General features: G+C 41.9%; 1 protein-coding gene across 4 annotated transcripts in view; it reads left to right on the forward strand.

The window, feature by feature from the left end:
• Positions 1–17,969, forward strand: part of SYT17 (synaptotagmin 17) — a 154,229-nt gene extending 136,260 nt beyond the window's left edge. For all 4 annotated transcript variants that reach the window (XM_072120635.1, XM_072120633.1, XM_072120636.1 and 1 more), the window contains exons 7-8: positions 2,776–2,931; positions 16,127–17,969. In XM_072120635.1, coding sequence (XP_071976736.1) covers positions 2,776–2,931; positions 16,127–16,323 — 353 coding nt within the window. In that variant the 3' untranslated portion in view covers positions 16,324–17,969. The remainder of the gene's footprint in view (positions 1–2,775; positions 2,932–16,126) is intronic.
• The last annotated feature ends 1,313 nt before the right edge of the window (positions 17,970–19,282 follow it).

Below are 19,282 nucleotides of genomic sequence, written 5' to 3' on the forward strand. Positions count from 1 at the left end.
CCCATCATTACATTACTACTGACAATAGATGATGTCACAGCTTATCTCCTCCCCCTCCGTGTACAATGACCTCTATATAGATAACACTGACCCATCATTACATCACTACTGACAATAGATGATGTCACAGCTTATCTCCTCCTCCTCCCTGTACAATGACCTCTCTATAGATAACAATGACCCATCATTACATCACTACTATCAATAGATGAGGTCACAGCTTATCTCCTCCCCCTCCCTGTACAATGATCTCTATATAGATAACACTGACCCATTATTACATCACTTCTGACAATAGATGATGTCACAGCTTATCTCCTCCCCCTCCCTGTACAATGACCTCTATATAGATAACACTGACCCATCATTACATCACTACTGATAATAGATGATGTCACAGCTTATCTCCTCCCCTCCCTGTACAATGACATCTATATGGATAACATCTCTGACCCATCATTACATCACTACTGACACTAGATGATGTCACAGCTTATCCCCTCCCCCTCCCTATACAATGACCTCTATATATATATATAACACTTAACCATCATTAAATCACTACTGACAATAGATAATGTCACAGCTTATCCCCTCCCCCTGTACAATGACCTCTATATAGATAACACTGACCCATCATTACATTACTACTGACAATAGATGATGTCACAGCTTATCTCCTCCCCCTCCGTGTACAATGCCCTCTATATAGATAACACTGACCCATCATTACATCACTACTGACAATAGATAATGTCACAGCTTATCCCCTCCCCCTGTACAATGACCTCTATATAGATAGCACTGATCCATCATTACATCACTACTGACAATAGATGATGTCACAGCTTATCTCCTCCCCCTCCCTGTACAATGACCTCTATATAGATAACACTGACCCATCATTACATCACTACTGACTATAGATGATGTCACAGCTTATCTCCTCCTCCTCCCTGTACAATGACCTCTATATAGATAACACTGACCCATCATTACATCACTACTGATAATAGATGATGTCACAGCTTATCTCCTCCCCTCCCTGTACAATGACATCTATATGGATAACATCTCTGACCCATCATTACATCACTACTGACACTAGATGATGTCACAGCTTATCCCCTCCCCCTCCCTATACAATGACCTCTATATATATATATAACACTTAACCATCATTAAATCACTACTGACAATAGATAATGTCACAGCTTATCCCCTCCCCCTGTACAATGACCTCTATATAGATAACACTGACCCATCATTACATTACTACTGACAATAGATGATGTCACAGCTTATCTCCTCCCCCTCCGTGTACAATGACCTCTATATAGATAACACTGACCCATCATTACATCACTACTGACAATAGATAATGTCACAGCTTATCCCCTCCCCCTGTACAATGACCTCTATATAGATAGCACTGATCCATCATTACATCACTACTGACAATAGATGATGTCACAGCTTATCTCCTCCCCCTCCCTGTACAATGACCTCTATATAGATAACACTGACCCATCATTACATCACTACTGACTATAGATGATGTCACAGCTTATCTCCTCCTCCTCCCTGTACAATGTCCTCTATATAGATAACACTGACCCATCATTACATCACTACTGACAATAGATGATGTCACAGCTTATCTCATCCCCCTCCCTGTACAATGACCTCTATATATATAACACTGACCCATCATTACATCACTACTGACAATAGATGATGTCACAGCTTATCCCCTCCCCCTGTACAATGACCTCTATATAGATAACACTGACCCATCATTACATCACTAGTGACAATAGATGATGTCACAGCCTATCTCCTCCCCCTCCCTGTACAATGACATCTATATGGATAATATCTCTGACCCATATCTTCCAACTTTTCGAAAGAGGATAAAAGGCGCTACACACACTGCAGAGATTATTTTCCCTAAGCCACACCTTTTTCAACGAAATGACTCTATCCTCACACATTATAATTTCCTCCTTAGTGCCCCTCTACCTCCCCCTGACAAATTTACTAAGGGTCCCACGGACGCATTTCCGTTGGGTTTCAAAATTTTTTCCGATTTGCCCTAAATTGCCCCGGGTTTTTGACGCAAACGATTGGATTGTGGCGCATCGGTGCCGGCTTTCACACGACACAAACTATGGGGTGTGGACGTCGGACAACCTGACTGATTTGGATAAACCGCGGAATTTAAAAACCAAATGGTGTCGCAAGATCAACACTTACATGCACCGGGAAGAAGAAGGTGAACTCCGGCGGACCTGAGCAGGAAAGTGACACATGCAGGAAATTGGACGCACGATCTTAGTGAATCGCGGCAGCTCCGAATGCTCAACGGACATTCCGGATCAGCGGCGTCAACGGGACAGGTATGTAAATGTGCCCCATTGTGTTCCACCCAGATCCTTCATATTCAGGCCCCCCTCATATTGCGCCCTCTCCCTGTAGGATTCATTTATACTGTGTCCCCTCAGCAACTTCCCTCCCCCCTAGTAGTTCCCCTTCATACTATGCCCCCTCCAGCAGCTCCCCTTCTTACTGTGCCCCCTCCCTCAACATCTTCCACTAATCAGCTGAATGCAACTGTGCCTGCAGCATTACTACACACAGAACAGGACTGAACAGGAAGCAGACAGCTCCATCTGTAGATTAGTGGACAACCAGGCTCATTGCATAACCATTATGCAGATGTAATCTGTATATATGATATCATATCATTATAACTTAACTATCATTTATTTGCAGATCCTTTTGTGAAAATCCAGCTGGTCCATGGGTTAAAGTTAGCAAAAACCAAAAAGACATCTTGTATGAAAGGCACCATTGACCCTTTTTACAGTGAGTCCTTCAGCTTCAAGGTTCCCCAAGAAGAGCTTGAGAACGCCAGCTTGGTATTTACAGGTAGGTTTATGTCATCAGATTATAAAAGAATGTCAAATGTCTCAGTATAACATCCGATGAAGAGACAGCAACACCCCTGTCCAGGAGGACCATCCCAGTGGCCAGTCTATTTGGTCTTAGACTGCGTCCTACAACAATTGCTCATCCAAATAAAAATACTGTCTGTGGTTGACAGTCATCTCAGGAGTGAATTTATTAATTACAGTATCTATAGATACTGGTGACAGGGTCAAGGGCCAGACGGCAGGGGCCAATTGCTTCCGGCTTTCAGAGATTGCAGTGTGAAACCCGTCATTCCCAGAAGAACTTGCAGGAAAGCCCCTGGCAAGGATAGAGGCATTTCTGTCAATCACTGTCATATCTTATTCTGAAATTTCTTGGAATGTTGCACATATGTTGTGTGTTCTAGTTATGCTGTCAGTAATAAACTGCTACAGCACATAATGCTTTCCGGCTGGGCTTAAACATTCTGTGTTTTTTAAAGAAGTTTTTACAGCCACAAACAAGATTGAATTGAAGGGGTTTTCTAGATCCCAGTCGGTTTGTTGACACTCCAGTCATTGGACTCATGAAAGCTGGCCATCACATGAGTCCACTTGATAGGCCACAGTTGTCCTGTGATCTACCACCAGGATTGTAAGCCAAGCACACAGACATTCTGGTGTGTGTCCCCTGTAGCAAGATCTACTCTTCTTTTAGCTTGTTATGCCCTTCTTTTAAAAAGGGAAAACAAGCTTTAAAAATTATGCAAATGAGCCTGAGGGGCTCCAGGCTCCATTAATACCTATGGAACCCTCTCTGGCTCATTTGTATAATTTTAAAAAGCTTTTTAAAAAAAATAAAAAATCAGGGCATAATAAGCTAAAAAACTAGCAGATCCTGCCAGAGGAGGCACACATCACTATGTTAGTGTGCTTGGTTTACAATCCTTGATCCTGGGGGTAGATGTCCTTTACAAAAAAATTGGTAGCAAAAACACGGGTAAGGGTGTAACTAAACCTTTTTATTTCCAAAATGAGTAGTGCAGCTGTTAGTAAATTTCACATTATTATTCAGTAGGTAAAGCAGCCTTGTTTCTGCTGTTTCTCCACTAGTGAGCAGTGTATCTGAAAGCCTTATGATGACCATCCACTTCCGACAGATAAGGAGGATAATAATAAACTCTTTCTATACCTAGAGAATATTTTTCTTGATGCTTCAGCTGTCCGAGGAGATTAGACTAGCCAAGGGATATCTGTAAAGAGTTAAGTTCATCTAAGCTGTCAGTGGATGCAGGGCAGAAAGCTGATTTACACAAACTACTTAATTAAGGAAGAAAGGCAGAGGAAAAAGAAGAACACGGGAACAGATTTCTATAATAAAGAATATTACAAAGTTTATTTTTATCACCTTCACCATTCATTTATGTCATTTTGTAAAAAGTTTAGTTGCAGTTCAAAGCTCCTCTGACTTAATTCAAATTCTTCAATCTTACCATGAGCCGATTATAATGCTAGTGTCTTCCTTACTTGTAAAATAGCCTTTGGGGCCCATTGGGCTTCAGGGCCCAGTAGAATCCATTTCCTCTGCACATCTTTACAGCTGCAGCCCTGCCTGAATGTGTTACTAGAAAAATGTTGAACAGCGCCTGCAGTACAAGTGACTCTACTGTAGATTTTGTGATGCTCTATGATGTGTAATTCTGTATGCATCATCATGACTTCTGCTACCTGTCATCTTTACACTCTTGTCTTCTGGTGACATGGCCCCAAAGAGAGCAGTAGGAAATGTTGTGACTAGCTGGCGTCTCGCAGACAGAAATGTGTCACTGGATTCAGCTTTGGGTTAAACAAGGTGATTCACATCTGACTGATGAGCCTTTGAAGAAGACAATATGAATGCTTTTACTCTCCGTCCTGTAGCAGATGATGGGTTGTGGAGAGGTCTCTGTGCATATTAATGACATTTCCCAAAATTACACTGCTGATCAATCATTTCATGGATGCCCTTTAAGATCTGAGATATGTATATACAATAACCGTAATGAAGAATGGGTTAATTTTCATAGAACAACCAGAGGTTGTAGATAATATACTATAATTATTTTGTTCTTATTTGGAGTTTTATGCTTCTCCAAAATGCAAAAAGGTAATTCCTTCACCCATAGACAGTTGTACAGTTTTATACAACTGACTTTGTGTGAAACTTTTGTGGGTACTTTTCTTTTTGTGTTATATAGAGCACATATAATTTGAAGGGTGCATGGGGGGTGTTTACTTCTGGGACCAGTAGTCTTAGTGTGGAATATCTTCCCAATGTAGAGAAGCAATATTATAAAATATTCACAATAGTTGGGGGACGTGGTAAAGATTTTACATTGGGGATCAGCAGCTCCAAATAATTTATGTTTTTATTTTCAAAGTTCCTTATTATGGAGTAACCAGGGGCTTGGACCGTATAAAGTGATGTGTCTGTGTATATAGTGTTATTATGCTGCTTTAAGATTTTAGAAAAATGTTGCTTGTATTAACTCAGATTTTTGTTTTAATGGGAAGACTTATTCTGCCTCAGTCTTTGCAGCATAGCTGACAAGTGAGCTACAGGAAGCAGGAAACAGGAAGTGTCACCTTGCTGAGTCTCCTCTAGGAGCAAGGTGATTTTTTAAGTGGATAGTTATATAAAATAACAAAAATATTAGAATTGTTTTATTATAAAATAATGATAAAACCTAATGAATCCTTTTTTTTTTTAAAAAAAAAAGAGAATACTTAACTGGAGATATTAGTGGAAAAGGAAATAGGTTTTTTTTGGATCCCAACAAATTTTCTCTGAAAACTCCCACCAACTCACTACAGAGAATTACAACAAATGAGGTATAACCCTCCAAGCAACCAGGGGCTGGGGCTGTATACATTGATGTGTCTGTGTATATAGTGCTTATATACTGCTTTAAGATTTTAGAAAAATGTTGCTTTTATTTACTCAGCCAGATTTTTGCTTTAATGAGGAGAAGACTTATTCTGCCTCAGTCTTTGCAGCATAGCTGACAAGTGAGCTACAGGAAGCAGGAAACAGGAAGTGTCACCCTGCTGAGTCTCCTCTAGTAGCAAGGTGATTTTTTAAGTGGATAGTTATATAAAATGACCAAAATATTAGATTTGTTTTATTATAAAATAATGATAAAACCTAATTGATAATTTTTATTTTTAAAGAGAATACTTTACTGGAGATGTCATTGGGAAAGGAAATAGGTGTTTTTTTGGATCCCAACAAATTTTCTCTGGAAACTCCCTACAACTCACTACAGAGTCACTAATGACGTCTATTTATTTGATTATTATATATTCTGGGTATAGAGAGCTGAACAGTGTTGGTTGAAGAATTCCTCCTGTTCAAAATGGCTTCCTGGATGTAACTTCACATTAGCCATTACACATATACAGGATCCATTTTTATGGGTATCAGTTTTTTTTTCCTGGCTATGAATAGCGCTGCATTGTATGTCATTCTACAACATAACATCTCAAACACGTCCACCACAATGCACTTAGCACTTTTTTCTATCATGAACAAAATAAGGACAAATCTGTATTTATGTCCTGGCTTTTTGCCTCCGGTTGTGATCATTATTTTCTTTCATCGGCTAAAATGACTTTTTAAAAAAAAAAAAAAAAATTTTTAAAGAAAAGTACTGATCATTGCTACCTAAAGGCCTTGTGTTTGCCGGCATTAGAAAATCTGCCGTTTGAAAGGCGCTCACCAACCGGGCGCTCACAAAGGATTCCTGGAATGAAAGAGGCTTTGCCGCGAGTGAAGTACTCTGCACAGAGGCGGCCGGCGGGAGGCACTAGAAGTAAAAATCCTGTTTTTCATATTGAGGGTTTTATTGTGTAATAACCAAGGTGATTAAAGTCTTGTGTTCCCGTCCCCTTAATGCAGTTCTCTTTTCAAAAATAGGAAATGCATCATGTATTCCTTGCTGTTAGCTTTTATAAATTCTGATTAAATATTTAACAGCAACCTGAGGCTTAGCGGAGTTCATTATTCCGGTGTTGTGAGATGAAGCTGACCCGCGTCACTACAATGCATGTCATGCCATGTATATTCGCTTAAAATAAATACCATTAGGGATGCATGTAAAATCTTGACTCTCGTTTAGATATTCATCCATAAGATGTAACCAATATAGATTACCGGGGTTGTCTTGTTTAAAAATTAAAAAATCCAAAACTTTTATGCATAACCCTTTAAAGGGGGAGAGGTCTGTCCTAGATGTGGAGGATCTTCTTCTCTCTACTCCTGGAGGACCTGTCCTACATTTTACAGATATTTTGCAGCTCCCTCTACATCAATGTATAACAGAGCTCCCTTTTTGTTGTTTACCTTTTCCCAAGGAGGAAAACATATTTGCATATTACTTACCCAGAGTCCGGTGGAGCATGCATGGCATTAGAAGCTGAATACCATAAGAAGTTGAATTTCTTACTTGACCCTGTTTTGCTTAGGGTGAAGCATACAGTTGGGTACCAGGGTTCATTGGGAGGTTCTAGTCATTTAACCCATACTCAGGAGGAAGGCTTTTTTTAAATCTGTAGGGCTAACATTTCTCTTTAAAGGTCAAGCCATCATTTAAGGGACTTTCCATAAATTTAGTATACCCTCGGGCAGTGGTGGAGAACCTATGGCATGGCTGCCAGAGGTGGCACTCAGAGCCCTTTCTGTGGGCACCCAGGCCTTCACCCCAACACAGAGTTTGCCAGATATGACTCAAGGCTTTCTCCTGTGACCGAATACAGCCCAGGACGTGCCAAGCTCAGCATTATTTTAAAGCGACATCCTTGGCTGCCAGGACTACAGGATGAACAAGAAGATGTGGCTAGAGATGGATTGTCATTGGAGCTCCTACTCTGGGTCCCCTGATTCTTCCTCTTTATGGGACCCTGGAGGGAAGCTACAATCCAAATGTCTCCTGCTTTCTATTGTGTTGGTGAACTCAGGACGCCAATACGATTAATACCTGTGATACAGCTGGGATCAATAAGTTACTACTTAAATTGTCATGTTGGCACTTTGCGACATATAAGTGGGTTTTGGGGGCAGATTTACTTACCTGGTCCTGTCACGATCCCTGCGGTGCGTTCTCCGACGAGGATTTGGGTCTGCCGCGATTCAATAAGGTCACACGTCCAATTTCCTTCATGTGCCGCTTCCCCGCTGAGATCCACCGGAGTTCACCTTCTTCTTCCTGGTGCATGTGAGTGCTTGATCTGACACAATTTCATTGTTAAATTCCGCGGTATGTCCGAATCCGTCGGGTTGTCCGACGGCACGACCCCGATTTCTGTTGCATCCAAGCCGGCGCAGATGTGCCACAATCTGATTGCCTGCGCCAAAAACCCAGGGCAATCTGGCGCCAAAATGAAATATTTGGGAAACCCGACAGAATTGCGGTCCGCGGACCCTTAGTAAATGTGCCCCTCTGTCTCCAAAAGGTTCGCCATCACTGCCCTAGGGGGCTTTTGTATCCCACTCCAACTCCCAGTTCCAGATTCCAGCTTTGTTCTGGTAGTTCCAGGGCCCTGCATCTGACCGGAAATTTTACAGGGATACGGGACATGTTCTATGCAATAAATGGACTACTCAGACCATGGGACCACACAGAAAGGGATGTCCCATGGAAAATTGACGTGACACCTGTGTCCGAGAGGGCCAGTCATGGGATAAAGCAAGTCCTATGACCACCTGAAAACCAACTCCCCACCACCACCACCACCACCCAGAACATCTAGTAGGACACAGGACCCAAATCTGGAAGTATGCCAGTGTACTTGGAAAACTTTACTATACCTAAATATATATGTATTATATACGTGTAAATAAATATACGTGTTTTGACATTTACTAACATAGGGTGGTGCAAAGAGAATATCCATGTAATGAGTGGACACCCCTGCTTAGGAACTCATGGATTTACATCAAAGCAACCAATCGAAAGAACTTTCTGTCCTGCTTGTCAGGAAAGGAGCAGAGTCTTTCCATATACAGTATTGCTAAGAAGATTCCTTGTTCAGGGGAAGTAAGAAGGGGTTACGACCAGAGGCGTAAGGAGACTCAGATTCTGTCCCAGTTTCCCAGCTGCACTATGGAGAACACATAGAAGCAAAAATAAATTATTTTGTAAAAAAAAAAAGTTGCGGCTGGGTCAAACAAAAATGCCCAGTTACGACCCTTGAGGTGTGGCAGTATAATTTAGATACAGTGTACTATTGACATAGTAAAAGGAGAAAAAAGCAGGAATTCTCATTTTTAGATCATGTAAATTACTTATGGACAGATTTGTCCTAGTTAGCACTCACATACTACCGGTAGGTCATTACAGCGCGGTATCTTTCATGGCTTCATTATACAGACGTCCCACTGCTGGGCACATTGTTATTATGAGGAGAGACATTGGTGATGAAACTGGTGACACTGCACACCTCTATTTATAGCCCTCAGTACGTGTATACCTTATCACAAGCCGAGCAGCACAGCGAGGGTCACCTATTTACAGGGGAATGATTGCTCGTCTGGTTAATACTATCTAAGAAAATCTTTAGGACTGCTCCATATTCCCCAGTAATGATAGCCAATTGCTCTATATACAGAGATTAGTGCTTTTCTTAATGTATGTGTCAAATGTTTGGCCACTTCCAAACACCTCTAAGTTTATTATTTTATGGGGATGGGGTGTAGTAGGGGATTATAACATGGGCATTTTAGGCGACAGCTCAAAGCCTAAGCCTTGAGGACCCAAGGCCGCATAAACCACCCACCAAGTTTGATGCCCTTTAGAGATAATAAATAGAAGGACCACCATCCCTTGCCACACATGTATAAAAAAAGCCTTTCCAGGACCTTTAAAGGTTCCCATCTCCTTTCCCAAGAAGTTTGGTTCTGGTACCATACATAGGAAGTAACTGTCAGACCAATAAATAAAATTAGACTTGTAGGGGGCCACAATTTCATATAGCCCAAAGCTTATGGACACCCTTGATAGGGCCGCCCTTGATGGTATAAAGTTTCTTGAAAATTTAGTACGTGTTGAGTTGACTTATTGGGTAAAAGGTGATTTACACATATTGGCCCACTGAATGGGTCACATTGGTATTGAGTTGAAGTGTATGGACAAGCATTAGTTCTACAATCTTTCCTATAACAGTAAGGCAACTTTCCGTGTGAATGTAGCCTTACTGTTATACATGGATATCCTTCCAAACTGAATAATAATCTCCAATATGCTTTTCCTGTGTACTGTAACTGGCCCTGCATACGTTTCTAGGAAAATATCATAGTTATGTCTGGCACATAAAAGCAAGAAAGGAGCTGCCAGTCACATAAAAACCCAAGAACGTGCGTCCGCCATTGCTCAATCTGCTGCTGAATTCCATCTTCTATGATGCAGATGGCTGAGCACCAGGCCAGGGTTATCCGTGCCTGCCCTTCATTTATAGATTGTTCAATGTTACAAGCAACAATTTGAGATAAGAACCATTTGAATGTTGGCGACAATTGTTCTTCCCAATTCTTGCCCGCCAGCTGCCCATGAGGGTTGTCATTGGACGCTCTCCACAAAATGAAGCAAATATATTCATCTCTCTTTTCTATTGTGTTTCTTTGAAACGTTCCTTGCTTTAACAAACCAAGGACAAATGCCTGGCATGGAAATTCTGAGGCTTTACAAGAATAATTGCTTCATGTTTTAATTTACAGATGAGGATAACTATCAGCTTGTGTATCCCCCTAGATTACTCATCTGCCGAGGCCCTTTATAATTCAATTACAAAGGCTCCTAAGAGCTTGTAATGCGGAGTGACAGATTGGCCTGCCATGCGGATACTGCGCCTCCGATAGTGTGAACGCACTGGGGAATCGGCGTGCGGCACTGCGGCGCTCTTATTAAAACAAAGAGAATGTCCTACAAATAAATATTACATTTTGCTTTTTAAGAACGTTTTTTTTTAACTCATTCTAAATTCTACTTCTGCATTCTAGATAGTTGCTTCTTATTATCTAGTGTGCTCATTGTGAGAAGGATTCCCTACACCGTTCATTAAGAAGAGAATCTGGGTGGCGGGACTGAATATCGTAGCATGGAAACATCAAGGGGACATTGTTTGAGGGGAATTAAAAGAACAATAAAAAATATGCTTTAGGTACAGGATTGCAGCTACAGGAAATAATATGGAGTCCTCTATCTGCCATGGTGTGGAGTACTGCAGCGCATGTTCTATTTAAAGGGATTGGCCGCTATCAAAATTTTTTACTATTGCCCTCAGAAGGTGTAAAAATGGGCAGGTTTCAGGGCCCAGAGCTGCTGGAGGGCCCACATAAGGCTGCATATAAAGAATCCATTCGAGTGAGGGGGGGCTGTATCTTATGAATACAAAGGGTGTGAGAATTTAGGGAACAGGAGACTGATTTAGTTCCTGAATTTTTAATGCCACCATGTGAGCTAAATACAAAGGGTTCCACTGAGGCTCTGTCGCCCAGGGGCCTACTGAAACCTAGAGCCAACCCTGACTGTACTCACCTCACCTTCCCTCGGGTCTATCATGGAGCCACTAGTTCTGTGGTGGCAAACCTTGGCACTCAAAGCTATCTCTGTGGGAACCCTGGCTACACTAGGATCGAGGCAAGCCCCAAAGTCAGTATATTTCACCCTGCTAAACTTACCCTTCTGCCGTCGGGAACAGTGGGTCACATGACCCGCCAGCAGTGGGGTCCCCCCTTGACAGCCTACAGACTTCGGGCAGGGCCGGGGTCAGTCACTCATTACTGAATGCATGCCTCCTCTATGGACACCATTCCAACTTGAATTTTTGGACGGATTTGCGGATGTCCTTGCCATCCACAGGATACATGAAGACTCAAAAGCAGGTGCTGCTTGGATATTAAACCCCATGGGTCTGAGATTGATAACCTATACTACGGATAGCTAGGCCTTCAAAATGACTTTTTCAGAAAACTCCTTTAAAACAGGGGTGGCAATGATTCTTGTTGTGGACCATCTATCATCTATCTCAATCCCTCATCAATCTCATTAGTCAGATTGTAGAGATTCTACAAAGATTATCTCCTTAAGAAGGAACCACCCACTAATTGGATAACTCATTGAAAAGTACCACCACTATTTAATCTATGGTGGCACTTGTAAATAAGAGATGCCTCCAGACATCATAGGCATTGTCCAAAGGGGTCAATATAAGAATTATATGCAGCTCCTTAAGTTAAAGTATAGACAACTTGCAAAACAGTAACATTTCCTGAGCATAAAGCCCACAGGAATCAGTGTGGGACTGGCCCACCGGAGGTCCAGAGGATCCGCCAGTGGGCCATCTGAAACAAGCCGTAACATTCAGGAAGAAACAGCTTCTTGTGCTCCAAAATGAAGGTTCCACCCAATGGTCCTGGTCTTCCTCACTACACAATAAAAAAGTTAAAAAAAGTAAATTGGCAAGAATTTTAATTGCGTTTGAGCCACAATTGTCCGAACTAGGCCACAGCCTTCATCAGCCTTACAGGTAGCATTTAATAATTATATAAGAACCCATTGATAAACTATAACTTTCTGCATAGACTTCATATAGATTGTATTTTTTTTTAATATGTTCATTTATCTAAGGCTTCACACAGGATTGCAATTATAGGTTTTATATAGTGAAATATAAATATATACATAATAAGTATAATAAAACAATTAAACGATGGAATCTCACCAAGGTTTTTTTTATGTGTTTATGTGTTATTTGATGTGCGTGCAGTCAGACCTCTAGGAAAGGGCTTTTGTTTCCTTATGTTGAATGTTAATCATTAATCCTGTTGAGGGCAGCAAAGTTCTTGTTTGTTTCTCATTTTTATTGCTCTCTTTTGTCGGTAAAGATTGTAAAAGGTGTTTAGATTCTGACAACCAGAGGCAGAGACTAAAAGGAATAATACGCTACATAAAACAGTGTAAAATATAAAAAAAATACTAAAATACAACCCAAATAGTACAACAGTCAAATACACACTGCTGAAAAGATCAACTATGGATATGGATTATGCTAATCAGGAGTTTAATTTTTTACCATGAAATACTATATTATATTTTAACCATGTAATCGACTCTTCACAGGAGTCGAGAGGGATGAGTAGACCCAGGCAGGTTGCGGTGAGACCCAAACATACAATCATGCTCCATGGAGATGGGGGGGGGGGCTGCTAAAAAGGGGTCTCCAGGTGACAGGTTTCTTTTAACCCTTTAGGTTTCACCTGCAGCGCTGCTGGCGGCATTGAATTGCTAGCAAAGTCACCAGTGGCATTTAACATCCTCGATCGGTACCGGTACCGATTGTGGGTCTGAGCGCCTCAGCAGTACAGCCCATGAATCAGCTTTATCAGGTGAGCCTGAATGCTGAACACGAACCTCTGGCTGGAGTCCAGGACCCGAACACGCAATGTTCGGCATGGATATTAACATTGCGTTTCGGGTCTGATCATAACATCACTAGTTATAATAGTTGGAGTATTAGTGAAGTTCTTCCTCTACACTTAGTTGGCCTCTAACCATAATGCGTGTTTTGTGTATACGTTTGGGAAACAAGATGGATGTATGCCCCAGATATATTGACCTATATATCTATACCGTTTACATGCATTCACAACTGACTCTATGGGGCAGACTTATCAATCGGGTTCCAACAGAAATTTACCCAAATCTTTCCCAGAAAACTGTTTTTAACACCAAATTTATCAAGGATTTCAGGCTGTTTTATACTAATATAACTATTATATCTAGAACCCTAGGGAAAAGGAGCATTTACCATTTCTGTTCATGAACGATTGTGCCATATCCCCTCCTCTCAGACATCAACCCGGAACCGGAGCCCAGCGGCACCTGGTATTCACCAGAGCCCGCCGCAAAGCGGGTTGGACTTGCTGCGGCAGGATACCACTAGGTCGTTCCCAGGTGTGACTAGCCCGCGGTGGCAGCCGAGGTCGAGGTACCTTACTGGATGACAATCTCGTAGACAGGTCCAGGCACAGGGTCAGGGCAGGCGGCAGAGATGCAACGTCAGGTCCAAGTCCGGGGTCCTCAACAGGAGGTCCAGGCAGGTGGGATGGGAACACAGGCACACAGCAACACGGAGGAACTCAGGAAACACATCAACACAGGACTCAGGAGCGGGAACACACAGGAATACACAGGAACACAGAAATACGCAGGAATACAGGAATACTCGCTTGGAAGCTTTCGCTAAGGCTATGAGGCACAAAGATCCGGCAGGGGACACAGGAAGAGGCAGGATTCTTAAAGGTGAGGTGTTCAGCCAGTGCACCAATTAGTGGTGCACTGGCCCTTTAAATTTTCGGCAGGAGCCACGCGCGCGGCCTAGGAGGCGGGGACCCGCGCGCACGGCAGTCCGGGGAAGCGCAGGAGCTGGGAGAGGTAAGTGAGACCGGGCAGCAGCGGGGGCACATGGAGGAGCACGGATGCGCCCGCGATCCAAGACAGGGATCGCGGGAGCACCCGTGATACAACCTATGGGAATCCCTTTCATTTGAGCTCCAATGAACATATCTGAAGCCCGTAATAGGTTATCACTCTAGGTCACCCCTTTACATGAGCTTATTAGGGCCACTTAACACACTCCGTGTGATGCCCTCATTTCCTGCCCCGATTGTGGGTCCTCTGTAGTCAACCACCAGCATAATACTGATACTGTTGCGGTGAGTTCGGGGACTACCAAGGGTCTACTGTCACAAAACATGGTTATAGTTGTCCTGATAATCAAACCATTGTATACATTGTTGAGGAGTCTTCCACCCATCCCCATACATCATAGCATCTGCCATTGTGTCGTTATCTAGATATTCTGCATGTTTGCTTGTACAACCTTCTGATTGGTTCCAACATTCAGGATATAAGCGTTATTCTTATCAGTGCTGATGTCCGCTATTAAGATGATACTTAAAGGGCATCTGCCACCAGGATGAAGGACTTATGCAAATGAGCCTGAGGGGCTCCTAGGTGTTAATGGAGCCTGGAGCCCCTCAGGCTCATTTGCTTACAGCCTTTCATCCTGGTGGTAGATGTCCTTTAAGGAGGCTTACAATTAAAATAGGGGAGCAGAATTGCCTTCACTGAGATATCCAGTACATGGGAGACATCATAGAACCTAGTCTCCAGAGAATTAAAAATACTGAATATTTGTGGGCCTAAATTCTCTATACCCTTCCTTTTAAGAGTACGCATTTTATGGAAGTTAATGTATAGAGAATAAGAACGAGTCCCTCATCATGCGACAGATGTGCCGTATTATAAATGCTTCCATGTTCTCAAAACAAATGGCTACAATTAGTTCTGGTCCTAAATGCTTCAGTTACTCATCTCACATATTTTTGGATGGGTTCTATAGTGTGATGTACATAAGCCTACGGATGCTTATATAATGTTGGTTTTTTGGCTCATGTAAAATCTTCCTACTCAACATCTGAGAGATGAGGTCTGGAGTCATGAAATGTGTAATACTTTGGATAATTTGGATAATAGGTCACTTATCTGATAATGTGATCGAAGAGGAATGTTTTTAAGCTTAAAGAATCCATACTTAGTGGGAGATGTATACTGGATCTAGTAGAGCTAGAAATGATGTGGATAATCTGCATATATTGAGAACCTATTGATCCTCTATAGCTGTGCTAAATAGGTGGATACTATGTCACATCTGAGCCATTAAGATGCCTCCTCTATCGCTTATCTTCGTCTCTTACAGCAAGGATCTCACAAACTGACTCAGGCTACATTCACACGAACGTATGGGGGACATATATATGGCCGACGTATATACTGCATATATACGTCCCCCATACACTGCAATGGCCTCACGGCGCTGTACGCCCATAGAAATATAAGACATGGGCCCTATGTTACTCTATGGAGAGATTTTCTTTACAAGACGATCTCCAGGGCTTATCAGCACAGGCAGGGAAAGCAACTACTTCAGGCCTGGGCTAAACTGAGGAGGACAGCAAAAATCACTGCTGGATATAGGTAACAAGGACAATAGGCAATGTTGTTCTGCATCCCAAGAGCTATAGATTTAAAAAAAAAAAATATTACAGTTACACTTTAATCCTTACCTGATGTTTTTGGTGTTATCTTTTATGATGTCTTATGATGATTATTTTGCAGTGTATGGACACAACATGAAAAGCAGCAACGACTTTATCGGGAGGATAGTGATCGGTCAGTATTCATCGGGCTCCCCAGAGTCCAACCATTGGCGCCGAATGCTGAATTCGCACAGGACAGCAGTGGAGCAGTGGCATAGCCTGCGGTCCCGTGCAGAATGTGACAGAGTATCCCCAGCATCACTGGAGGTGACGTGAGATTCCTAGAAAGCAATGTCACATGATGCGCCTACTTGGAAGAAACCCTGCAACCGGGAGCAATTATTCGGCTGCTTCTGATTGAATGGCAGCACTATCCTATGTGCCTCAGTAAATATTCATGATGCAAATCACTTGTTAAATGTTGGTCTAACCAGCTTGTTATGACCATGTCTTGCAATATGCTGATTATTCTTATAGTGGTCAAGGCCTTGCTCACCCATTACGATTTCTGTAAGATCCATCGCGAGAAAACAAAAATATGATAGTATTTAAAAGTTCCAAAAAAGGACTAAAAGTGTTGCGAAGAGCTTGTAGCATCGCCCCCCCCCCCCCTTCATGGGACACTGCCATTCACTCAACCTTTTGTATTCAATTTAAAGGGAGATATTGGTATCTGTGGTCTAATTTGTGAATGTGGTAAAAACTCCTAAAAAACAAAAACAACAAAAAAAAAAGCTGAAATATGTGGCACCTATATGAAACGCAGTTTCGTCCTTCTACGTTGAATTTCTATATCTGTTGATGTGTGTGTGCGTGCGTATGTTTGTGTATTGACACATATCTCTATTTATATACCTGTTTATACCACAAAAATATATAAATCCATATTTAAGGATATTGAGTAAAATATATATTATTATACCCAGATGCATAGAAATCTACAGTAATAGTAAAATAAAGATATATTATTATAAAAAATCTATGTTAAAGACAACCCCCAGTATATCTTTACAGCGACATCTATCCAAAAGAGCACCCATTACATATTCTGCTGTGTATAATGGCCGTCCTCTTGGAGAAGACCCCACCCCTAGAAAACGAATCTTTACTGTGAGGACATTTTGCTGTATTTTATCATCAAGGGAAACCCATCCATGTCCAAGACTGCTACAGGAGGCCCGTGATTCCCTTGCGGCCCCCCTACCACTGCTCCTGGTCTCACCTGCATTCTACTTCCTGTGTCCTGGGTACTCAGCCAATCATTGGTTGAGGTGGGTCACCACTCCAGCCTTTGATTGGCTTAGCCTGCAGTGTTTCCTGTGGTGTCTGGGAAGTTTAGTACTGAAAGTACTAGAAGCACTAGTAATGAAGTTGTAAGTAGTGATGGGAATTCCGGGTCTTCTCAGTGAGCTGGCCCATTAGGCTCAGCTCATTAAGAAGAGCCGGCTCTTTTGGCTCCTGAATGGCTCCCTATTTAATAAGGTCACCCCACATCACACCACTTTTAACCCGATTTTATTGGGTTAAAGGAGGCATGGTGAGCCATCGGCTCACTGACGGGAGCCATCTCAGATCGTTCACAAACAAGAGCCGGTCGTTCGCGAACCACCCATTACTAGTAGTAAGGGAATGGTAAATAAGTGATTTATTATTTTACTGCCCCCTTTATAGCATGTAAAATAGAATTTTTTTATTAGACATCCCCTTTAAAGAGGAACTCACCTTTAAAGATCATGCATTGAGAGCAAGATGGAGCCTACTGCTTGTGCTTAGAATTGCAGTGTAGGTAACTGTTTCTTTAACAATATGCATTTCCATGGCAGTCTCTGAGCGTTGATGAATACTGTATTGTATATTTAAAAAGTGTAGTCAAAGAATGTAAATTTATTAAAAAAATAAATATATATTTATTTGTGCCATCACTACTTTGTATGTAGACTTTACCGGAAAATTCCTGTATGAAATGAAAGGAGTAATACCACGAAGATAAGATTCTTAAATATACTCAGGATAACAAAAATAACACATTCTCTAATTCACTGTTATTAACAAAAAATACAATATTTCACAGAGATAGTTCCAACCTGTCTCTATCACTCCTGGTGTACACAATTTTGGTTATCCCAGAATTCGACCATAAATCAGAAGTCCAGGGTCGGGCAGGACACATTATTCTCCTCTCTGATGAAGCACTGAGCTCCTCTCTGCCTCCAGCCCCCACCCTTGTATATCAAAATGAGGAAGAAAGTAAATCTTCAATCTACAGACAGATAAGGTCTTTATCCAGGGGAGGGGGAGAGAGGCACAGCAGAGCTGACAGTGTGTGTTATGGCTGAGAAAGCAGAGCTGAGGATGTCATTATGTGTTATATGCATATCATGGATCTCATCTCTTAACTGTCTCATCTCTCTTTTTCTATGTGTCAGATGCTAGTATAATGTTCAGAAGCTAAATGTAAGTGTATATAAACCTGTGTACCCTGATAATCTAAGTACATTGTCAACTCACAGAACTAGATGGATAATAATGTGTCTGCTTAGAGAGTCCCCACCACACTATGTTATAGTTATAGGAGCTAAGAGAGCATTAAAAGTGAGTAAAATTTTAAAGTAAAAGGTTTAAAAAGATCTTTATTGTGCAAACATTACTAAGGGATAGAAATTTGTGAATTTTTGTTCATGGTCAAAATCATCATTCCTATTTTATTTTTCACAAAACCAGGTAGTGACAAGTTCCTGTAGAGCCCTATTACCACAATGGGACCCTTCTTTAAGCTAAAAAATCTCCCCCCCCCCATTAAATTAACTTTATTGCCTTACCTGGCACCCTGCTAGATCACTTCACCCTCTTAAGATACATCATCCAGTCGGCTGGCCAGACTTCCGTGGCTGCGTACTCCTTTTCAATCTCAGGTCATGCGTGTGGACAGAGAGGCACCAAAGAGCAATATGCGACAACCAAAGGGAGTTGCGTACTGTTCTAAACTGCTTAGCCATGCTAACAGGGAAGCTGTGCATGCGCAGTGAGCCGGGGGAAGAGTAGTGCACAGGGTCGGGAATTTGGACAGTTGACCGGATGATGTGTTTAAAGAGGGTGAAGTCTTAGTGAGTAAGAATGAGAGGAATCAACCAAGGAGACCACACCCCCTCCGACTTGCTACAGGATCTGGCTGGATGCCTGGTAAGGCAACAAAGTTCATTTTATAGGGTTGTGAGCCAAGGATTTTTTCAGCTTA

The sequence above is a fragment of the Engystomops pustulosus genome, chromosome 8 (assembly GCF_040894005.1).
Source record: "Engystomops pustulosus chromosome 8, aEngPut4.maternal, whole genome shotgun sequence".
Classification (NCBI taxonomy): domain Eukaryota; kingdom Metazoa; phylum Chordata; class Amphibia; order Anura; family Leptodactylidae; genus Engystomops; species Engystomops pustulosus.